The sequence below is a fragment of the Echeneis naucrates genome, chromosome 19 (assembly GCF_900963305.1).
Source record: "Echeneis naucrates chromosome 19, fEcheNa1.1, whole genome shotgun sequence".
In the NCBI taxonomy this organism is placed as follows: domain Eukaryota; kingdom Metazoa; phylum Chordata; class Actinopteri; order Carangiformes; family Echeneidae; genus Echeneis; species Echeneis naucrates.
Genome location: NC_042529.1, coordinates 4,436,065 through 4,460,000, shown reverse-complemented (window position 1 = coordinate 4,460,000; position 23,936 = coordinate 4,436,065). Strand labels below are relative to the sequence as shown.

Here is a 23,936-nt window from a genome sequence, read left to right as displayed (position 1 = left end):
CTAAAGGGACTCAGTTTTATTGGAACATGGGTCTTTTTTTTTTTTTTTTTAATCTTAGCATATTAACCAGTCAAGAGACAATGTTAGATTATGCAACAGGTTGTAAAAAAGCCAAGAGTTAAAGCAGATTGTCTAAAACGCTTGATTTGGATGTGGGGGGGAAAAAAAAAAGTCTGACTGATCATTTTATATTTAACTATTTGTGTTTTCTTACAAATAAATTGGCAAACCTGTCTGATTAATTTTTAGCACAAATTTTTGCGGTAAGCACAAAGTTGATAGCTGATAAGAATCGAGGCCAAATCTACAAAAACCAAAACAATCAGAGGCTTGTTTCCAAAAACTGACAAGCAGTGTTATCATGCAGAATGCAAATGATGGCAGTGTCTCGTTTCACAAATAATTGTTGCTTGCAAATTTCTGATACAGGGCTCTCGCATGCTCATGCTTGGGAAATGTGTCAACATGAGCCAAGGGGCGTTTTCTCCCAGTTTGCATGTCTCAGAATTAGAAAAATAGGCCCCAGGTTATAAAAAGTTAATCTTTAAGTACAATTTTGAGATACTTGTGTCTGCCACTTTTATAAGCTCCAATTCTTATTCAGAGAGGGGAAAAAAAATTATACTTTTTACCCCTCTGAATGTTTTGAACACCACACTAGGTAGTTCCTTTGCAGATTAAAATTTAGGGGGAAGATAATTTATTTTAGTTTATGCAACAGGATGCAACGTTACAGATTAAACTACAAAGCAGTAAGTAAAACTAGCTCTGATTGAAATAGCTACAGCATTAAAGGACTTTACATGAATATAGCATAATCCAATATGCTTTATACTTTAAGTACATTTAGATGCTAATACTTGAGAGTGTCTGGGAAAACTGAGTTTCATGTCAATCCCAGCTGCCACCAGATTCTATTTCTATATTGCTAAAGTGTGATTAAGACCTGGATATATGGGATGTTACTTAGTTCGGCCAAAACACTGACTGGAAACATTTTAAGTTGTATTTGAGTGCGTTTACATTTTCATATTGCCTCTTTAAAAGTTGAGAAGCAGAGTGTTGCATATATTTAATTTGTAGTCATTCTAATCATTTACTGAGTCTAGTTAGTGTTTAACTGACTAAATGTCAAACACATACTTCACACTCTTCTTCTGTGAAATCTTTGGCACCAAACAAGCATCTTCACACCCTCCTATCTTCAATCTGGCACCTACTGTATCTTCCAGCAGTCTCCCTCCCATCCAAATACCACCACTTTGTTTGAGCAAAGCCCAAGACGGTAATAACAAAAGATCAGCGCGGCAAGTGATAGAGGATAAACACAGGCAGGTTGTGTGACTCCCACGGGACTGCGCACACAACGTCAGCGTTTGGACCATGAATAAGCTAATGCCGTTCTTCAGTGTGGTTGCAGTGGCGGTGGTGGTGCTGTGTGCAGAGGAGGGGGGCAGCTGCTTTGCTATGCCCAGAGAGGAGGCTCTTTGTGCAGACACCTTGGCAGAGAGGGCCGGGTGAGAGGGGCCAAACTGGATCTATTCAGCGGCAGCACTTCCCCATGTGGCCCCAACAACACACACACATCCAGAACAAAGGAATCGTCCACGTTCCTCTATCCCACTCCCTCTCTACCTACAGCTCTCATCTCTATTGCATCCTCCTGTTTTTCTCTTGCTGTAATCTCCTCGGTGCTGCATATTACATATTTGCGGCCCGCTGTTTTTCCCATCCCAAAACACCCAAATTCCTTTAGAAGGATAATGCTTTGAAACAATTTATCCTGCTCTCCTTAGCAATCTTTAGTTTCCTGCTGCACGGAGATGAGGATCACTGTGGGTTACTGTACAGGAGGTCAATGAGGACAAATCAGAAAATGTTTTCAGCAGCAGAAAGGGAAGAGAAAAATGGAAGGATAATGCAAATGAGCTGATGATTATGTAACCCAAACCCACCAAGTGAGAGGGGAAAAAAACAAACAAGACATGATGAAACTACCAAAGTGGTTATGCTGCAAATTACATTTTTACAATCTGATTTTCAGCAATCGTCTTCTTTCATTATTGATGTTTTATATATTTGTTATTTTATATATAGAAACAAAGAACACCCTCAATTTAGAAAATAACAATGAACAAATATTAAATTACACCAAAAGTAAAAAAAAAAAAAAGTGTAGAGCTCCTGAATGTACTGTGGAATGTGGGTGTTGTGCGATTGTGCGTTTCTGGGTGTATACTGCGAATGTGCTCACAGGGCAGTTGCGTAGGTCTCCCATGTTGCTGGCGTTGCGTAGCAGCTCTCCAAACATGTCCGGTGTGGGTTTCTCTCTGCACTCCAGCATCCTCACTGCCTGGTTACTGCAGCATCAGACGCATAACAACAACAATGAGAACACCACAACAACAACAACAACAACTAAATTCCACATTCATTGACAACATGTAGACACTGAATCCTCCGATAAGTAATACACTGCAGAATTAAAAAGGTTTCCTCAGCAGGCCACATGTAAAACAGTTGTCTGGCTCTTAACATTGTTTAGGAAACCATCGCACACATCTACACTGACTGGATCAGTCCAACTGGCATTTTCCTTTCTGCTTTGATAAGTAAAAGAAAATGAGGGAGGGAAAGAAGGAAACAAAGACAAATCTAGATTATACACACTGAATAGCAATTCTGAGCAAATTTCTAAATCCTTTCTTGTGTCAATCTTTGACCTCGAGATGAAATAACAGCAGTATAGGACAGAAAATTATTATTATTTCCGTTGCTAAAGAGAAACAACCAGAATAACTTGATGAAAAAAAAAAGCTTTACTTAATGAGCATCACTATTTTTGAGACAATTTCCTTCTGTGGGGCTTAAAGCAACTGCATTTATCCCTTTTCAGCACAACTGTCCTCTGAAGGACAAACTCAAATATACGTCATTATTATTTGTGAATACCAAATGAACTTGAGAGAGCTTGTCTGCGGTTCGGTACCATGTATGGGATTATGTGTGCAATGAATCAGCATTGTTTTGTTTTTTTTCCCAGGGAAGTATTCCTTTAAGAATAATGATTTCAAAAACCATCCAAATCTCTCCTCCCCTTGTGTCCTCTCCTCCTCTCCTCACCCCTTCCATTAGCCTGAAATGAACTCAACCTCTTCACTCATCTCTGTCGCTCAATTCCACCCCCCCTTCTCTTCGGATGCACCAGCAGGTACAAAGCTAAGAAAGCAAAGAGAGAAACAACACGTGTTCTTCTGTTTACTTAAGTCTGAATTAAGACTTGATTCAGACGTTTGTTTTGTCTGTGTGTGTTGCCCTCCGATTATCTTACTCATGTTTTAGCATATTTGTCTGTGCCGACTGTAAACAACGCTCCACTAAAATCAACTCACATTATCATTTCGCGGTTGTTCGTCTGACTCGTTTCAGGTTAAATCCTGGTTTACAAAGCGTCACATAAAAAATAAGCGTTGTAATGATAAGAGAGTTATTTCTTGAGTTACAGCTAAAGACATGTTTAGGGCAGTCAAAGTGACCTTGACCTTTGACCTCTAAGGTCAGAATAGGAATAAGCAACCAAGCAATCAAAGCATGGCTAGAATAAGGCTACAAACCATTGCTGTGACCTTTGACCTTTAACCACCAAAATCTGTTTGTTTTTTGTTTTTGTTTTTTTAACTCCAGGTTTCTGGCGTTGCTAACACATTGTGTGCACAAGAACAGGGCGGACAGACAGACTTACTGACTGAGAACATGATGCTCCAGGCCCTGGATGTTGCCGACGTGCAGCTATAAAAAGAGCTTGGCAGTGCTTATAGGTACAAACAAAGAGCCGTGGCGCCGCCGTGGCCCATAACTGCTCTGACACAGTGTCTTTATTTGTGCTTTTGCCCCCCATTCATCCCTCTATTTCCCTCCGCCGTGTTCCACTTCCAAATGGGAGATACAGTGATATATCCTCCCACTTCCCGCTTGTTCAGTCTTCCCGACTCTCTGTTCCACTTATAGATTTATGTCGCCCCCTGGGTCTACTGAATCAAACAGCTGATTGATTACTTCCCCTGTTCCTGATTTCATTGACTCACAGAATGTGTGATTTTTATGAAACAGCTCTCTGAATGAACACATGATTCTCCTGTGTGTGTGTGAGAGAGAGCGTCCAGGCCACCTGAACATGGATGAGACAATAAACATCAGCTCACCTGCTCTTGAATATGCATGAAAATACACAGGCATGTAGATAATGTGTGTGTGTGTGTGTGTGTGTGTGGTCCAGTGTTCAGCAGGGACCCTCGCAGGAAAGAAGAGAACACACTGTACCTTCCTTTACTGCCACCCAGTCTCAGCTTGCTGCCAGATTTACTGCAGTGTGTGTGTAGGTGTGTGGATGTGTGTGGCCTTACCAGAGGGATGTAGTGGAGATGTAATGAACCATCTGAATGAAGGGCAGGGGGTCTGATGTGGCTCCACAGCTGTTACACACACACTGCAAACACAATCACAGGATGCTGTGTGTCAAAAAAAAATAAATACTTGTGGGGTATATTAAAAAAAAAAACGGAACAGAGGGGACTTTGGAGTCTCCTACCTGTTCGAACAGAGTCATGGCGAACTTCTGGTGTGGTATACAGTGCTTGGCTGTGCAGATGTCCTCCCTGCTCTCTGCGCTGATGTGGAAGTGGATTCGCATCAGGAGGTTCTCCTGAGAAACACACAGACATCAATTAATGTGTTTCTACTGTATTCAGCTGCACCTATGACGTTGAGTCTGTGTGTTAAACTGGCATTTGTGTTTGTTTATATTGCATACAAGTGTTGAGCGTGCCCATGTGTGTATTTGACGTGTGCGTTGGGCAGTTCCTCTCTGCTGGTGCTCTTGTTAATCTGACCGTGGGAGTAGCATCTATATTTCATAAGAGGCCGACGGATTCCCTGACTGAACACATTTACTACCAATCGATCAGACAGCGCCTCTCGGGCATGCACATAAAACACACACACACACACACACACACACAATGGAGGCCTGTAGGGAAGAGAGAAAGAGGCTGAAAGTTGAAGAGAGAAAGCAACAGGCTCAAGGAAAGAAAAAGATGAAGAGTGTGAACACATTTCAGAAGTAAAACCTGTGACTAATGTTATTTTCTCTTCTTAATTTTCTTCCTCAATAAATAAGGTTTATTCCAAAATGAGATACCGCCCGTGGGGGGAGGGGACTTATAGTTAAAGAGCTACTGTGAAGAAACTTCGCATCTGAGGAAGTTGATATGAACAACACGGCGGAACAGAGCAAAGTTAACATGACGTATTGGTTACCGAGAAATAATTATGTGAAGCAGTGAGCTGTGACTTCTTTTAGCATACTATAAGAAATTCAACCCTCAAAATGAAAAATAATAAGAAACTATCTTGTGGAAAAAATTAATAAAGATCACCAGCAGTAGACTTTTGATTCTAAGTTTGACAGTAAGACAAGATTAAACATTTCTTCTGGACTACTAAGTAAGACAGCTTTTAATGCTGACGCAAGTTAGCAAGTTGCACAATTTACAAATACCTTATTTAATGTAACATGAAATGTTGCAAGCTCCCAGGCTTGTGAAGGATGCTGTTTAAATTGATCCATTTATGCAGTTTAGGAAGATGACGTGATGTGATAAAGTAAAAAAGCTTTTCATTTTTTAATTAGGTCATTGTCAATCAGCTGGGTGACTTAGATTGTTTGTCGCACTGGTCATAACAGTCACATATGGTTGAATAAATGGTCGAATCAGTTCAAAGATGCATGCTCGATGTTAACAATGGCTCCCTTTCATTATAAAACTGTGTAATTTACCATTTAACACAAACTGTGGCCTCCCACACAGAGTCAGAATAAAAGCTGAATGTTACACACTTGACAAAAACATATTACTTAGAGGCTGCTGTGTCTCTGCTGTGTGACTGCAGTAAAGAACCTGGGAGTTCCTCCAATAAGCCTTTAGGCAATCCCTCACTTCTCCTTTGTGTGTTAGGAGTGTGTGGGTGTGTGCGTGTGTGGCCGTGCGATGTCGCAGACTCACAAAGCACTCGGCAGCGTCGTCCATGATGCCCAGTTGAAAGCGTTGTTCGTCTTGGAAAGTCTTGGCCAGGGCGCTCCGCAATGCATCTGAAGGCAGCACACGCTCACTGCTGAACTGGAACTGAGCAAAGATACTCTGCAAACGCACACACACACACACACACACACACACACAAACATCCATATAGAAATACATTAATTCTTTATTTCACTGCTACAAATATACACTGAGCCACGATTGCTTTTCCGAAAAAAAACTCATGCATTATTAGTGTGTGTCCATGCACACATGAATTTTGTGCGTGTGGTTTTTTTTTGTAGTATGTTTTTTTCCCTATTTAGACTGAAGCCGACTGACTGACTCCATAAATGCATTTATGCTGTGAATTGGCATCGTGTTCTGTCAACTGACCCATAAAACAGAACCAGCAGGAACTGGTGTCAACTTGTCGGGACCAAAGTGCTGCACAACAAAACCCAGACCGGACTAAAACAAACCCCCCGCACAACAGCTGGCCTCAATATCAGCCCATATCAATAATAAATGGCGTTTGTAGTGCGCTTTTCTCTGACAAAAACTGGTCTCACAGAGCTTTCTAGCAGTAAAACAGAAACCAGCTTCAGAGAGAAAGCTAGGCCACTTAAGTGTGTTTTGAGGCCAGCGCTCCAAGACCAAAGAGGAGGTGGTTCAGTACACTGTTTACATCCAGACATCTGCCAGACCAGCATTTTGACTCTCATATGCAACCTTCAGTTCTATGTGTAGGACTGAACAGTGTGAATTAACAGACCTTTTTAAGTGTTTCACAGACCTCGGTTCAGGTTTGTGCAAAATTTGGCCGAGAACATCTCCATGATCTATCATGTTTCCATTCAGCTTGCATTTCCACTAAATGTTTTGTTTAGTTTTTTACTTGTTGTCTAAAAATACACTGATATTTCAATAACTGGTCAGCATGCTAACTTCAGTAGAACAAAATCTGTGATAGATCTGAATTTAGCTGAATTTGTAATGTAGTAAAACCTTTCCAGTTGAATCTGTATCCCGATTCCGGCCTCATATGTTGACATGACATTTTTAATCCAACCTTGTATAAAATCCCTGCATGTCATTTAATCACCTCCAATTATCTTTAATTATGTCAGCAAGACTTTCCCAATGTGCAGGGCTACTTGTGGATTTAAAAATCTGCAAATCCAGATTGAGTGCCTTTGAATATAGAGGTTTTAAGTCTGAACATGAAAACTGATAACAACAATTAGTTCAAACAAATGCAGCGAGACAAACTTCAGACTGAGGCTGAACTAAAGAGCGGGCTGAAGACGTCTACAGTGGCAGAGATAAAAGCGAGGCTGCATTTCTGTGGATTGCCAACGGATAAAAATGACCTAATTTTTTGCTGGTAAGAATTCTCAGCAGTAGAAATAAATAAATAAATAAATATTTTGACCAATAATAACAGCACAGAACAGAAATAAGCACAAGTCAGTCTGATGTGTCAGAGCAGCAGGTCGGTGCTGTGGACGGAGAGCTCCTGGTTTTCTGTCACAGCGGTAATTCAATCACTGATTAGACGGCTGGACTGAAGAGCAGCAGGTGCTCTGTGTCCTGAGGGCTCATGAGCACTATATTAAATGACAGAAAGATATTCTAACACAGTGTCTCCAGCAGCACACATGAGTCATCTGTTTGTATCCACACTGACTTCATTTTAGCTGTAAAATGAAGTACACAAACTCAGCAGGCGTCGTTAAAATTAGTAATTCTGTCAATACGGATTTTTAAAATGGGGACAAAGTGGTATTTTAGCCCAAGTTACTAAATATATTATGATAAATTTGCATTCTTACAAATCGGAATAGATGACAGGTATCTTACTAAACGGCAAAGAGACATTTACATTTACTTTTGACTACTGTGTAATTCTGTAGAAGCTAATTATGGAACAAGCACTGAGGGAAATTATGTGCTTAGATGTATTAGAGTATAAAATATGAACATGGAACATCTGGTTTTCCACAGGAGACAAGTAGGTCATGCTGCAGAGGTCATCTGAGTAATGCACAGTGTTAGGGCATGCATTTAATCTAGCACTTCAACTACGTGTCGCAGGAGCCCACTTGTTGTTCAACTTGCAAAGTGAGTCAAGCAATTCATAGTTTATTCATTAAACTACAAACAATTTAGGTTGAAAGAATTGTTCGGTTTTTATTTTAATATTGCTTTTTCTTACTGTCCACGGCCGGCCTTGCCTCACTGTTGTTCTCATCCTAAAACAGTGACGACCTGTCCAGGCAATGCATTCGTCAGCCTGTCACCACCACACACTTGACCTTTGTGTGGAGCATATTCAAAAGCCAAGGATGGGTGTGTCACACAGCTACATCATCATCATCAGAGCTAAACCTCCCAAATCTCAGCTTGTATTCGCTTTTTCCAGCGTAAAGCACATTTTCACAATGTTCTCGACGACTTTTTTGTATGTTAAGCACTTGTGGAGTGAATCGTCCTGGTTGAAGTATTTATAAAAGTGTGTAAAATATTAATTGATCAGCAGAAAACAGATCGATTTTCATAATGAGAAAACAGTTCAAGCTGTTAAATTATCATGTTATTATAACATCTGTGGTGGCAAACACTAAATCTCTGGTTTTGGGAACATTAAATGGGAAAAAAAAACAAGACATTTGGAGACTTCACCTTAGGCTTTAAGAAATTGACTGATTAAATGAGAAAATAATGGCAGATTAACAGCTAATGAGCATAATCTGTAGCTGCAGCTTTATAGACTTCATTGATCCCTGAGGGCAAAATTCACAAATAATAAATTTTGCATCATGAATAACAATTTACACTAATGTTTGTCATGTTGTGAGTTTTTATTCTGAACCTAAACTGAACATTTACAGTGTCCACTAAGTTTTAGTTTCATACACATAGAAAAAAAAATACTTGATTCTGAAATGTTTTTAAATTGTATGAAATAATAATAATAAAAAACACAAAATCCTGCTTCAGGTCAGATGCTGCACTGAGTGAGCTGAAGTTGTGAGTAAGTCAGGCAGCGGCGCTGATGGAAAATCACAGCTCAGTCACTGCTGGTGGGCTTCAGTGGTTACTGTAAGACAGTGGCTCAGTGTCAAGAAGAGTCACTGCTCTGTCACACATTCAACGCACACCAATGACACATCGTCAATTAAGGTTCAGTATCTTTTTCCAAAAGACACTTTAAAATGCAGAGAAGGATCAAACTACTTCTTAACTTTTTGATCGGTGAGTAACTGGAATAATCATCGTCGATTAATCAACAGATTCTTTTTGAGATCCGTTGTTTAATTAATGCAGCGGACGAGACATCATTATGTCATCCAAAGTAATGTTTCGTTCAGCCAACAGTCCAAATATACTCATCATACAATGATAAACAAAAGGAAAAATCAGCAGTCACTTGTGAGAAATTCGATTGACATTGTGCACTCTCCAAAAGATCAGCAACTATTTAGTCCATCGACTCAAACCTCGACCCCATGGCTGCTATCCAATACAGGGAGGTCACACTTTCTGTATATGAAAAATAACTGCCAGTGAGCAGAGTACACTTTCCTCCCAAACCTATTTGGCAAAGCAAATATACTGAGCACATGCAAGTTTCTGCTGTGGCCTCACATTCCCAGACTGATTACTAAACGGAAACATGAGCAAAAACTTTGCTTCCCTTAACCACAACTCCACCTTGGACACAAGGTTTTACTTAGCAAACGTATAACATGAAGCTAACGAGAGCTCAAATCTTCCAGCCAAGCACTCAGCTCACACAATCCTTTAGGAGTCAGACCAAATCTGTGAGTAATTCAGACGAGTAAACAGTTCCTGGACTGTTTGGTTTTCTCAGCACCTCAGAAGTCATATGACATTTTTGGAGGCAGGTAAAGACAGCGAAGCCAAAGATGGTTTGAGATCGTGTGGAGTGAAAATGTTTCAGAACAATAGACTGGAGTCTGTTAGTGTGTGCAGGCTGATGGTTGGCAAAGGGAAAGGTAATGCAGTCGTGCCGACGGGGAGAGAGTGTGTGTTTTGTGTTTGTTTGTGCGCGTGTGTGTGTGAAAGCGAGAGAGAGAGAGAGAGAGAGAGAGAGAGAGAGAGAGAGAGAGAGAGAGAGACAGTGTTGGGGGGGTTGAGGAAGAGAGGAGGAAAAGGCAATGTGTGAGCAATAGGGTGTGTGTGTGTGTGTGTGTGTGTGTGTGAGTGTTATGGTGGCTATGCTGACTGCAGCAATGCGCCAAGGAGAATGGAGGGGGAATATACCCTACAGAGAGAGGGAGGGAGGGAAGAAGGAGAGGAGAACAGGGAGGGATGAGGCTGAGTGAGTAAAAGAAGGAGGTGTGTGTGTGTGTGTGTGTGTGTGTGTGTCTGTGTCTGTGTTCACCTGCCTAAGTGTGAAGACAGGAGCCATCCACACCAACTACCACATTCATTCATCTTTCTCCTTCCTTCACTCCCATTTTCTCATCTTCTCCCAGCCTTTTCTTTGCAGTGTGTGTGTGTGTGTGTGTGTGTGTGTGTGTGTGTGTGTGTGTGTCTGTGTGTGATCAGGTATCTGCATGTAGGTGTGTGTGAAAGTTTTGTTGTTGAGCAAGATAAAGTATTGCAGTGATTTCTAGAGGGATAGCCACAGGCAGCCTCTGAACTTATGTTTACTACAACAGTGGAGCCTCTTCATCTGCTGCAGATAAACCCAGAATTCACACACAATCCCTCTAAAAAATAAATAAATAAATAAATAAATAAATAAATAAGAGCACCCATAATGATCCTTTATCTCTTTGCTTCTACGAAATGGGCGTTTGAAAAATTTAACACACCATTAGAGTTCATTTGGTGTGTGTCTCCCCTGGTTATACGAAGACTTTTATCTTGGCGGCCTTGGGGACAACAGCTACAAACAGACTTTTGGAGTGATGTTACATCTGTTTCTCTCCGACAAAGCAAAGACGGTGAAAGGACGGGTAATGAAAACTGAAAATGCGAACACTTAAAGTACCTTTGATTCGCACACCCCCCGCTGACTCACACACAACACGCCCAAAAGCCTGAAGATGTGAGAGAGTGTGTGTGTGGCATCCCAGCGTGGTAAGAAAGATTTGTGAGACTCTAGAGGTGCGTGTGTGTAACAGTGTAATGTTAGCGAGTAAGATTTGTGTGCATGTGCGTGAATGTAATATGTTTGAGTGTGTGCCTGTGTGTGTGTGTGTGTGTGTGTGTGTGTAGCATCCCAGCATGAGCTCTGCTAGCTCAGCGATTTCAGTCAGCCAATTAATTACAGAGAAGCGCTTGAGACACAACAGCGTGTAGAACACACATATCGGCACTGCAATACATATACACACGCGCGCGTGCACACACACATACACACTACTACACATTACACACAATTCTTCCCTTCACTCATACAATTATTTGTCATTACTGATGCAACAAATGGCCGGAGCGGAGGCTGCATGAGGCGCCTTCATTATGAGGGTTTCATGATGTTGCAGACCTTCCTCTTGTGTTTCAACATCAACACAACAGGAACACAACAACCTGTAACAATGTTATAAAAGCTTTTACATGTGCTGCTAGCTCTCTCGTAGGGGTGGGAATCTTTTACTATCTCTATGATTGGATTAGATTCAGATTTTTGGGGCTACGATTCGATCTAAAAGGATTTGATTCATAATGATTTCTGCTTCAGTCTGAAGGTGTGAAAAGGATCCTAATGAGCTACAAATGGAGACATGCATGAATGAATTGTTGTATAAATAAAAGTCTCTCTTTATTAAATAAAACAGTGTGGCTAAACATGGGCTCCCGATTTTGCAAACCTTGCACACTTAAGTTCATGTCAAGCTCGGTCTTCCCGGGCATTCAGTAAATAGGGCCCGATAAAATCTGTGATCACGGAATTAGACATTAAAAAGGGAATTCATTATAAACACGGAATAGCAGAACTGGCTGACATTTTAAATAAAAGTTTTTTTGTTTATTTTTCCCAGAGGGGGTCCCTAATAATGCCCCCCCCCTACCCATGAATGGATGAATGAATGTGGTGACTTGAGCACAGTGGATGTGGTTCGATTCCCAGCAGGGGCACCTGAACATGTCTAGGTTAACTGGTTAATTAGTAATGGACTGATGGGCTACAGCAATGAACTGACACACATGGATCATTATATACCCGTTACACTACAGGATTGTAATTCTATATTTGTTAATTGCATTATGTGTAGTGTGTGACTGAAGCAGGTACTTTTTATTAGCTGAGTGTTGGAAGGCTGTTCTGATTCTCCATTTTAGAAACGAGTAATTAAAAGTTTTGGAGAGAAGTGTCATAATCTGCTGCAGGAATCTCCCCTGCTGTGTTTATTAGCAGACTGATCTCTCCCACCAACGGATATTTCAAAACAAGAGTACGGAGTTGTGTTGGCCTCAGGCTTTGTTTGTGCTTCAAGGATTGTTCTGAGCTTTTCAGAAGGGTCAAAGACATTATTTAGACCTTATTTTGCCAAAAGCTTAAAATTAATGATGCGCACTGCCTCCATTACATCTCTGATTCCAGGGACTTTTCTACTTTTTATGTCTATTAGTCTTATTTCATTTGCATTCTGTGAGGTCAAATTTGCTGTTTGTGCTTCAGTCCTTCAAATTTACTGTTACATGCCATCTTGTGTTTTAGGGACTTTCACATGGATTCCATTTAAAATGGAGGGAAGGATAAATAGATGGGAGAAAAGAAGGGAAAAGGAAAGAAATTATTAGCTTATGACACAATTTTATGTTACTCTAGTGGTCAGATAAATGCACTAAAGTAAAAAGAAAATATCCTTCTAAAATGTGGAGGGGGGAGATGTAAAAAAAATCTAGAAAAATACACAACGAAACACAAAGTACTAGTCCCTCATTGTGCATTACAAGTACACCGCTTCAGAAAATGTACTTTATACCAATGTTTGTGTATTGAACACGGGTAATAAACAGGAAAATTTGTGGTTAAATAAAACTACTATGCTGTTACCTTCAGACACTTAAACTTGCTCGACAGCAAATCTGAGTAAAAAGTGGGTCACTGTGCTTTTAGAGGTATGAATAATCTGAGAGAGTCGCAGGAGTGAGAAACAGTGTGGCGGCCGATCAACACGGGCCGTGAGGCGGCAAAGACGTGAATTTCTTTACCTTTAAAGCGCAGAAGATGCACGAGTCCTCCATGCACTTGTGAGTGGTCAGCTGACGAAAGCTCCGGCGAAAGATGTCGAGGTGCCACAGAACCTGGTGGGCGAAACAATCAGTTTTACACACAGGCAAAGTGAAAGTAAAAATAATCATTTTAACGGTATATATGCCGCTATCAGACACACAAATCCAGCTCCCAACGGAACGAAGGCCTGTTTTTTCTCTCCGTCTTTAATCTTTGTCTGACTGTACTTTTTCAACGAAGCAGGTTTGTTAAAGTTTGTTGTTTTTGTTAGATGAGTAATCATCCTGTGGATTTCCCAGGTCACAGTAGCCCTTACTTAAAACATATTATTTCAAAGGAATCTTGTGAGTTTGTGACTTATGTGTTTCACATGATGCTTCTGTTTACCAAGATGGTGCTAAAGCAGGAAGTCCAAGGTCATGATCTGTATGTAGATGGGCCCATTTAAGGACAGGCCACCAGACTTTGTACTGCAACTTTTTAATAATGTGTGCAAATATTTACATGCATGTGCTTTTGTTGTTTTATATTCCATTTTAGGCCGATATAATCAATAATCATCATCACAGCTGCGACATTTAAAGCCCCATTTAACATACACTTTATGCCTCAGTTAAGACTGACGACGTGACGGTTCACAGTTGGGTCCCTGCAGTAAATTGAAGCGGTGACTGATGGCGCAAGCGATGGAAGTATTTGAAATGAAATGTTATCATGAACAGAAGGAGAGGGGGGACTGCGGGATGAAAAAGTTTGGGAGTTGCTGATGCCGTGTAATTATCTGGATAATGTGTAAATGCTAGTTATTTTTATCAACAGCTCGCCTTTTGTTCTCATGAAAGGACCTTTCTAACGAAACCAAAACAAAACTGCATCTCCACCTAAGCCCTGAGATCACAGAGCACAAACTGCCTTTCCATTTAATTACGTGCTATAATCCCAGCGTCTGGGTTGTCATCAGCTGTTCATGATTTCATTTGATTTGAATGTATAGATTCACAGTCACGTTTTCCTGTGGCTGAAGACATTAAGCCTTACTAAAACTGAATCACATGTCTTGCTGTAATGTGAGAGGGTTGCAGAGAATCACCACTGTAGACTGCAGCTCTATGTGGCTTTCAGCCATTTTCGGCTAATTGTTTTTTGTTTTTTTTTTCCCCCCCAACTGCTCCCGCTGAGCGTGCTTTCTACTTATTTTCAGCAACAAAAGAGAGAGACAGATTCAGCAGGTCAGACGAACAGAAAACAACCATCATGAAGCCAACGAAATACAGAAGTAGCAGAGAAGTGGTCTGCATGAGGAAGACGTCCACCTGTCTCTCTCTCTCTCTCTCTCTCTCTCTCTCTCTCTCTCTCTCTCTCTCTCTCTCTCTCTCTCTCTCTCTCTCCTCTCTCTCTCTCTCTCTCTCTCTCTCTCTCTCTCTCTCTCTCTCTCTCTCTCTCTCTCTCTCCTCTCTCTCTCTCTCTCTCTCTCTCTCTCTCTCTCTCTCTCTCTCTCTCTCTCTCTCTCATAATTAGGGGAAAGAGCTCTTAGTACATTCATCCAGCATGCTGAAAGATAATATTGACACACCGCTGTCCCTCAGGCTTCGGCTGAAATCTGCAGCACAGGACCACCCACACTAAGAGTGTGTAAGTACAGTACTAAGTCTCTCAAACACACAAACATAAAACCAATACATATGGCAGCCTGAGCAATACAATACAGTGTGTGTGTTAAGGAGAGAGTGATAGGTGGAAGAAAGAAGGGGTGGGGGATGACAGACTGCATGCTGACGCCAGTGCATGCGTTCTATCTTTCCCCCCTCTCTGTTTCCCCTCCTCTCTCTGTAGTTTATTTGGTCGTGATGAATCGGCTCCCTGCACAGCACTGCAGCAGCCACAAGGAGGGCACACTCCCTCCATGCCCATCTCTCTATCTATCTCTTTTCCTACTCCTTAAGGCACATCCCTCATCTTTCTGTGCTCCTCTGCCATTTGTACAATCTCTTCCTCTCTCTTGCCTTTTCTCACTTGGCTTGAGAACAATGGAAATACTGCAGGAGTTTCTTGCAGGGAAAGTAAAAAAAAAAAAAAAAAAAACTATATCATGAAAAACTAGCAAAGTCAAAAAGTGACGGAAACATACACAGAATATAAATTGACCACATCAGCTCGTGTTTTGAAGTTGTGGTCCTTTTCCAGCTGCGTGTCGTCTAATATTTGGCTGAAAATGTAAATAATCGTGGAGCGTCAACATTTTTATCTGTGAATGGTCCTACATTGTAAAAAGAATGATGTCTACATTTTTTTTATTGAAAAGCATATCTAATTTCACAATTAATGTGAATTTATCAAAGCTCTAAGTCCACAGTGACGTGGAAGCAGTTCGAAGTCGGACCAGCCTTCTTGCTGTGAGGCAGCGCCAACCACTGAGCCATGCTGCAGTTTCTCTGAGTGTTTATCTGAAATCTATTATATCTGTACTCAATCAGTTTATTCCGAAAACAGTAAAAGTAAAAAGACACAGAGATGTTTTTTGGTACTAACAACAGCAAATATATTCTCAGCACTTTTAAAATGTATCATTATAACCAACCCTATTATTTGTTAAAGTGCATAGTCTGTTTAATTTGGTTTTAGCCACTGAAGGTATTTAAATGGAGTGATAGTCTCTATATGAAGTAGGGTTTGGTGCAGTCCACACATCCTGTACTGGATTCAGATTAGCTGCCTGGACATAGCCAGTGTTATTCTATCTCATTCATACCAGCCTCATTGTTTACTCTTCATTCCCTTTGCAGCAGGTCAGAGCTGGATAAAGTTACTGCGAATACTAAAAGCAGAAGAGAGATTAAAAGCGTTTACATGCTGAAAGACAGGATGCCTCTCACAGCGAAGCGGCCGCAGGAGACACAATGTGTTTGTCAGCCCAGTAAGTGCAAAACCATAATCTGCAGAGCACCTGCCCAATGAGAGCTATTACACCTTTCTCGTCGTTCCCATGGTAACAACAGGCTTTATCGAATCAACCACACCTGAAATCTTAAGGAACAGAACCTTTCAGCTTAAATTGAATAACCGTGACAGCAGCTCACAGCAGAGGTTAGCTCTTCAGGTTTTCTCATACCAACTCAGAACTGGTAGACTGATTTCTGGTGCTGCACAGCTCACAACTGGGATGAATCTCAAAGGAAATTCAAATTGGGGACGCTTGTTGCTCGGAGGGACTTTAAAGTCCTGATTAAAAGTACTGATTAACAGCAACTGTGGCCACAAGTGACAATGATGAAGTAATAATAAATGGGAAAACAAAGTTTAACAGAAGCACAAATGAAGAGTTGTAAAGTGTATTTTAGTCCCAGTGCTCTGCTGGTCTTTACTGTGAAGTGAAGAGAGAACTAGATAAATTTTTTTCAGATTCAAATTTCCGAGTTAGTACTGAACTACACATATAGAAAGGAAAATTATTACACATGAATAAAGCCATTAGTTAGAACTTAAAGTCCCCTTAGGTACGTGTAATTCTAAACAATTACCGATGCACTCAAGAACCCCCAAATTTGTGAATACAGAATAATCTAAAGAGTCTAAATGCTCCATACTTTTACTACACAAAGTTGAAGCGAATTAGAGACACAGCTGCTGCCATTAACGACAGGAAATGTCGCTGGGGTGGCATGTGTTAATTGATCAGTGCCATTAACTCCAGTCACATTCAAATTAGTCACCATTCATACTCAGTACAGAAATTATATAAGGATGTATCTAACAAGCTACATACCCATTACTACTGTTGGTAGATTTCTACCCCCCATGAATGAAGTTCCTCCTTTTCCTGTCCTCTATTATCACACACAAGCTAATTCGTCTCTTCCCTGTGCATGCCACATTATCACACCGTGCTGCTTCATGAAATTTTTCCCTGTCATAGCACAAAAATCCCATGTGTCATTAATACAAGGCCAATGGCTCCCTTCTTTGCAAGGGGCCCAGCAAACCATGACAGTGTGAAAGTGACCCAGCATGCACACACCACCAGGACCCTAAAAACTGAGACAGCTGAGTGGAGTTCAGCCGCCTTTGATTTTATTATTCACACCTGCAATTTTCCCACCGTGGTGTTTAAATATTCTCAGTGGAAAAGGGGCCTTTGCAGACATTCCTGCTATTCATTCCCAGCCCTGCAGCATCTACACTGTCTCATCATAACCTGACCTCCACGCCGACCTTCATACCTGCTCCCAATTCTTTCACAGGCCCCCGAATGGTACAGTACAATCTGCTTCTTGCTTTCAAATTCCCTGCTGTGAAGTTGAGTTTCGCTTATTAGTGCAAACATCAACACCCCCCACATCTCCCCAGAAATATTGCAACTGCATTTTTCTGTTGTTCTGTTGTGTTGACCTGCTGCCGCCATTATGCATCTTGCAAAATCCATCATGGGAAAAATTTGGGACGCAAACAGCAAAACAAAAGTGTAAAGCTACCTCTGCAGTAAATGCTCCTGTATACTCTAACACATGCACTCAAACAGGGTATTCAGACAGAAAACACCAATCAGTGCTTTCTTTGTATTGATCCAGCTGCAGTGCCACTCAGAAGCTGGACACAATAAAACACTGTGCAGTGAATATTATCTAGTCCTATTGTTCACCTCTCTGCCCGAGCAATTATGGGAATCAGCTCTGTAATGACTCATGGAGCAAAACAAAGTATTAACATTTTAGTGTTCTCCGTTAGATTTGTAGTTTCTGTGCCACTGTACAGATTATAGTGAAAATGCCATTAAATAATTGCTGAAATAAGTCGAACTTAAAGGTTCAAAAAGATCTCTTTAAGTGATTCTGCAGCATAGTGTGAAATGATGCTCTAGACAAAACCAAGACGGATTTGCTGGCAGGATGTCATACACATAATGTCCATTTCCCACCGACACAAACACAGCTGTGACACTTTTGATTCCTTTCTGAAACTCTGGATTTTTACATTTAATGCGAATACAGTCAAAACTGTGAGCGTAAATGTCTTCTTCACTATTATCATGCTCACTTTCCTGCATAGACTGCATCACACACAAATACACACACTGCATCCTTCTGAGTGACCCCACGTGTGTCATCATCGCCCTCCTTTAGGTTTTTATCTCTACCTGCGTTCTCACTGTGAAAAGTTGCTGAGCTCGTCCAGAACACACACTTCACCTCACAGCATCTTCCTTCACTCTCATTAAACACAACAGAAGTTGCTGAAGATGCTGCCGCCACCCAGCAGCGCCACTGCAGCAGCAGGGGAGGGGAGGAGGCGGGGGGTCAATGCCTTGCTCAAGGGGACCCCAGGGCAATGGAGCAATGCACTACTGTGCCATTATAATAAACCCACAGTGTTTGCTTCTGTCAAGCAGATCTTTTCAATCAGTTCTGATAGTTAATTATTCATCAGAAAGTCTCTTTAAGGAAAATTTCAGAACACTGACTCTGAGTTCTGCCTCCTGAAGGTCAGGAGTTGATCCTTTTTTTGCTTTTGTATCATTGCAAACTGAAAATCTTTGCGAAACACAGATAACAATGTTAAGATGTCACCTGAATCTGATCTAAACTGAACTTTGACCCCTGATTATTTGTCTCAAACTTCACGCAGACATACACAGCATCACGGGACTTCAGCGCTCTCTGGGTTTATCCTCCTTCGTCCTGTTAACCCCCCCGTCCTCCTCCTCTCCTCTGTATGTGTGTGTACATATGTGCGTGTCCTTGAGGTGGCCCACTTCTCTCCCCGTCCAAGCTGCTTTGCCTTTGTTGGGACATATTCTCCATCTCACAGAAAATAAACTTCATGTCCTTCACTTTGTCTCTTCATCTGTCGCTCCCTCCTTCCGTCTTTTCCCTCCCTCATCTTCATCTTCCTTTCACCACAAGCACTCCTCTTACCTTATTTGACTCTTTAATTCCACTCTTTCTCCCAGCAGTATCCTCTTTAGTCTTCTCATCAGCTTTTTCATACTGTATACTCCTCATCCCTCCTTCTTCTCTTCTCCTCCTCCAGCAACTTTTCTTCTTCTCATCAACCCCTCTGCTCTCTTCAACTCTCCCTAAGCTTCTGCCCCATCACCTCCCTCCCTCCTCAGCGTACACGCTTTCTCTTCTTTCTTCTTCTCTCTCGCTCTCTCTCTCTTTCAAGCCAGTAGTCAAGAGGCATTTGTGTGTGCGTGGAGGTATGATTGTGCCAGCTGAATGTCTTGGGAGGAGGGACGAGCTTGTGTGTGTGTGTGAGAAGAGAAGAGAGAGAGGGGGGAGATGCAGCAGAAGCAGCGCAGTGTAAGCATCTCCACACAGAGACAAAGTGGATGTCCACACTGAAGCCAGACTGAGCAGCGGTGCCAAAACCCACTAAAACACGCAAACCGCCTGTTAATATGGCGCTAATCTCATCCCTGTCGCATTTAAATACTGCAGTGTGAAGAGGGTGGGGGTGAAGTATGGGCGCATGAATGTGTGCAGCTACATTTTGGCCAATAATTCACAGACCCATTACATTACATATATTACAGCCACTTCTGCCTGTAAAAGTCAGTATCTTTAACTTTAAGCAGCTAATAAAATGAGTGACTGTGATTAAACAGCTGATGCTCATCTGGAATATGAATGTGTGCACACACATTACTGGATAATCGGCCACATTTGTCCATTTTTGTAACGGTAATAAATGTTACTGGACAAATTACAGCAACAAAATAAATCTAAATAATTCATGTTTACTGTAGCTGTCTGTGTCACAAACACACAAAATTTAACATCCTCCGTGCCCTGCAGCATCCTTCACTTTGTGTGTTTTAGGTTGGTTTTTGTTTTTGCTGTTTTAATCTGAGGTCTAGTATTTAGTACATGTGGAAAAAGTTTGCACTGACTCTTTTTTTTTTTTTTTTTTGAGGCGGGGGCATAAAAAGTGCCAGTCAAACACAGCCAACTAAAAATAGCTGACACGAGCTGTTGGATTGAGGTCAAGCGACTGGTTGTAAATATCTCCATGATAAACATGTTACTCTCCTAATACTTTCTGAGCGCCCTGAATTTGCGTGTGTCTTTATCCAACTGACCTGGAGAGCGCTGTTGAGGAAGCAGCTGTTCTGTCCCGGCTCATTGCTCAGGCCTTTGCTGGGTGCAATAGAGGTCATGGTTCTCGGGGTCACCAGCCCCTGCACCCCGCCTACTGCTCCGCCACCCGATGCAAAGTAGTTCCTCTTCCACGACATCACTACCTGGACGCCCCCGTTTCCACGGTGAGGGGGGGATGGGGCGGGGCAGCAGACCAAGCAACGGCCTCTATGTCACTCCCATGAGAGTGAAAGAGTGAGAATGAGATAAAAGCAGAGGACGAAATGGACGAGGGACGAGGGAGGTGGCGGCGGTGGATCGGAGAGAGGCGGTGTATCTTGAATTTGGAGCTGGCACCCATACAACCCTCCCCCTCTCCAGCCACGTTTTTACTTTAAAATCTGTCCACTTGCTGGAGCCAGCAGTTGGCTTTTCTTTTTTTTTTTTTTAGCTTCTTGGATTTACCAGTCAGCGTTTGAGGACATGAGAACGTGTCCAAGTCGTCCTTTGGCAGATCCTGTCACATAAATGTTGATTAGGCAGCACTGCTGCTCCCATGTGGAGACCCCAGCACTCTCCTCTCTTTTACTCTTCCTGTAAAACACAAAGATCAAGTTGTTAGGATTGCTCAAACAACACAGCAAGAACTACATTTAAATTCAATGTCACTGCTGAACAGACACAACGGCGGCATTAAAAACTAACAAAATGAAGCGTGGCTGGTCGAGTGGCCGACCTGGGGACCTATGCTGTATGTCAAAACCCCCAAAGAATAAGACTGATGATGAACTACTAAAGCTATCAGGGGAACTAAAAAAAATCTCGTTTTTTTTTTTTAGTTCCCCTGATAGATTTAGTAGTTAGGGTTAGGCAAAAACTCTCCTTCTGCCATTTGATGCGAGAATTTATTTCTCCATTCGTAACAAGCCAACAAAAAAATTAAGCTGATTATCATGTATGTGTAGCATGTTTGGGATAATTTCAGTCTTTGAATTGCATTTTATTAAATTTATAAAGCAACTGACTTTTGAAATGCTTTAGCCAGTGCTTTTGTGAATGGTCAGTTTCACACTTTGCAGCACTACAGGTTTTAATCTTTTACAGACAAACCCCATAGAGTCAGCAGGGAAAGTTGAAAATCTAGAACCTAAAGAGATAGACATTGTTATTAGTTGTTGTTTGAGACCAAAACAGAGCTCATGCATCCTCCTGCCGGTCTTCTGAAGGATACCATTTGCTTACCTTCCGAAACACTGATATCAGCAACTTTAAATGCATCGTTTTCAGTGTTTTTGCGCCAGGAATCATGACAATCACATAAACAATGCCAGTCAGGCTGCATCGGTGATATGACACAGAGGCCGCTTGGAGAAATCTGTTATGTCATTTTATAATCAGTACTTAGGGACTTTATCTGGAGCTTATAGTGGTGCAGCATCACAGTGCACAGTTTCCGGACGAGTGTGCGTCAGATGAGGAAAAAAAGTGAGGCAGTCCGTGTGCGTTTATAACTAGACAGTATGTGTGTGTGGGTGTGTGTACATGAAGTTGCATAACACCACAGGGCAGTAACCAACAAATCCGCAGTGCCCCCATCCACCCTCCCTCCCTTCCTTCCTTCCCTCCCCTATAGCTTCCCCATTTTTGGCAAAGCTCCCTTGCCTGGTTGTCGGGTAGCATTGCCGCCACAGCAGCCCTCTTGGCAAAAGGCCAGCGGGCGCAGGGATGCTGCGGTGAGCAAGCAAGCAGCGTGGGCTGTCGCCATGGCGATGGCCACATTGGGTGGCAAGATGGGGTGATGAAGGGGTGGGACGGAGGTAGAGGGGATGTGGCAAGTAAAATGCATCAGAGCAAATATGAAAGGAAACATTATGCAACTGTTAGATAGCAAAACTGCAATGTCAGTTCATCTACTTTTCACAGTCTATCTATCTATCTATCTGTCTGTCTGTCTATCTAAATGAAAAAACCCAGAAATCCATGTTCGATACATTCATCCATAAACAAACATCCAAATTGCCAGAGGATTTATAAAAGGATTTGGCTGGCATGCCCCTGTGTGCCATTTTTCCTCCACAGCAAAGCATCCTGAGCTTCTGTTTCAGCATACAGTGTGTCTGTGTGTGCGCATGTATGCTTGTGTCTCCCGCTGAGCCTGTGGAGTGTGTGATCACACATCCTCTCTCTCTGACTGCACCCTACAGCCACACACAAGAACACACACAAGAGATCGCAAGAGATCGCACTGGAAAGCCCTCACACAAGCGTTGTTTATGTGACCTGCATTTGTGTGTGTGTGTGTGAATATGTGTGCGTGTGTCCCCACATCTTCGGCTAGTTACCATGGAAATAGGCCAAGCAGCAAGCACGCGGGGGAAAAGCCGAACCATGTGATTTAGCAGAAAGACACACTGCACTGCACTGGTTGAGAAGACACACAAAGACACACAAAAAGCACAAACGCGGACACACACGGCTGGCGAGTGATGATGATGTGTATTGATGGTAGAGAGTTCCTGGAAGCCAGAGTGAGTCAAGGCACAAGTCAATCAAAACTCCCCGACCCTGCATTGGCAGGCATAAGGAGACCAAGGACCCGTGGTCGCAGCCCAGAAAGCCCACACATGGAAGACATTTCCACATGTGGTGATGAGGCAAGGACACTGTCTGTACATCCAGAGTGTGTGTGTGTGTGTGTGTGTGTGTGTGTGTGTGTGTGTGTGTGTTCATTGTTTGAGTGGATTCATCAACTAATCTTGGGGAAATCAGTCCCAGCTTGACTTTGATCATAAGGATGGAGACCACCCAAATCATTTGCGGTGCTCACAGTATTGAAAAATTATCTTTGGAAAACTCATCGGAAGTCTTTCCAGAGACCATGTCCTTGTTAATGCACTCAGTTTTCATTGGAAATACTTTCTACTTGAGAGCTCGTGCCTGTAAAAACAGCTGACATCATGCTCTGTGGACTTTCAAAATGCCATTTTCAATGCTACGAACACCACGAACAACATTCCTTTCACATTCATTGTCCTGAGGAAAAGAATAGCTCATCTCAACTATCTGTGATCTGTTCACACGCTGCAGAAGTGAGGAGATACACTTTTCCATAAGTTTGGTAAAGTGGCTTTTTAACCTTTCCAACTCCACAGACATTTGGCAGGTTCATCACTGGAGCCAGGCATTATTCAGCTCCACCAAAATGAGCTTTATATTCCACTCATTAATCAAAGGCTATAAATTCCCAAACAGATCAGATTGAATTACAGGGACATGTGCTGTATAAAAAGTATAAATGGGAAATTTTAATTTTATGCATACAGTGGTCAGAAAAAAAAAAAGACACGGGGCTAGCATGATGCGGTACGATACTAGTTCATCAATTTGAGAGCAACAAAATAAGACTCACAATACATTTAACTACAGAACGGCGTTAACTTTACAGGGGGCTCCAAAAGTCACTTCTGTTCAACAGAGCACTTGAAGAGACACATCCAGAATGCATGTGTGCTGTGGTCTGTTAAAAGGTTTTATTTGAGTCTTTAACTACTTAAGGAAACACATTAG

The 23,936-nt window shown here is 41.9% G+C and overlaps 1 protein-coding gene across 1 annotated transcript in view; it reads right to left on the bottom strand.

Annotated features, from left to right (window-relative positions):
• usp54b (ubiquitin specific peptidase 54b) overlaps positions 1–23,936 on the bottom strand; it is a 42,377-nt gene that overhangs the window by 13,770 nt on the left and 4,671 nt on the right. Inside the window, exons 2-7 of the mRNA XM_029527581.1 lie at positions 20,372–20,963; positions 13,275–13,367; positions 6,063–6,197; positions 4,589–4,702; positions 4,404–4,486; positions 2,255–2,360 (exon numbers count right to left, since the gene is read on the bottom strand). Of these exons, the coding sequence (XP_029383441.1) occupies positions 2,255–2,360; positions 4,404–4,486; positions 4,589–4,702; positions 6,063–6,197; positions 13,275–13,367; positions 20,372–20,527 (687 nt within the window). The 5' untranslated portion in view covers positions 20,528–20,963. The remainder of the gene's footprint in view (positions 1–2,254; positions 2,361–4,403; positions 4,487–4,588; positions 4,703–6,062; positions 6,198–13,274; positions 13,368–20,371; positions 20,964–23,936) is intronic.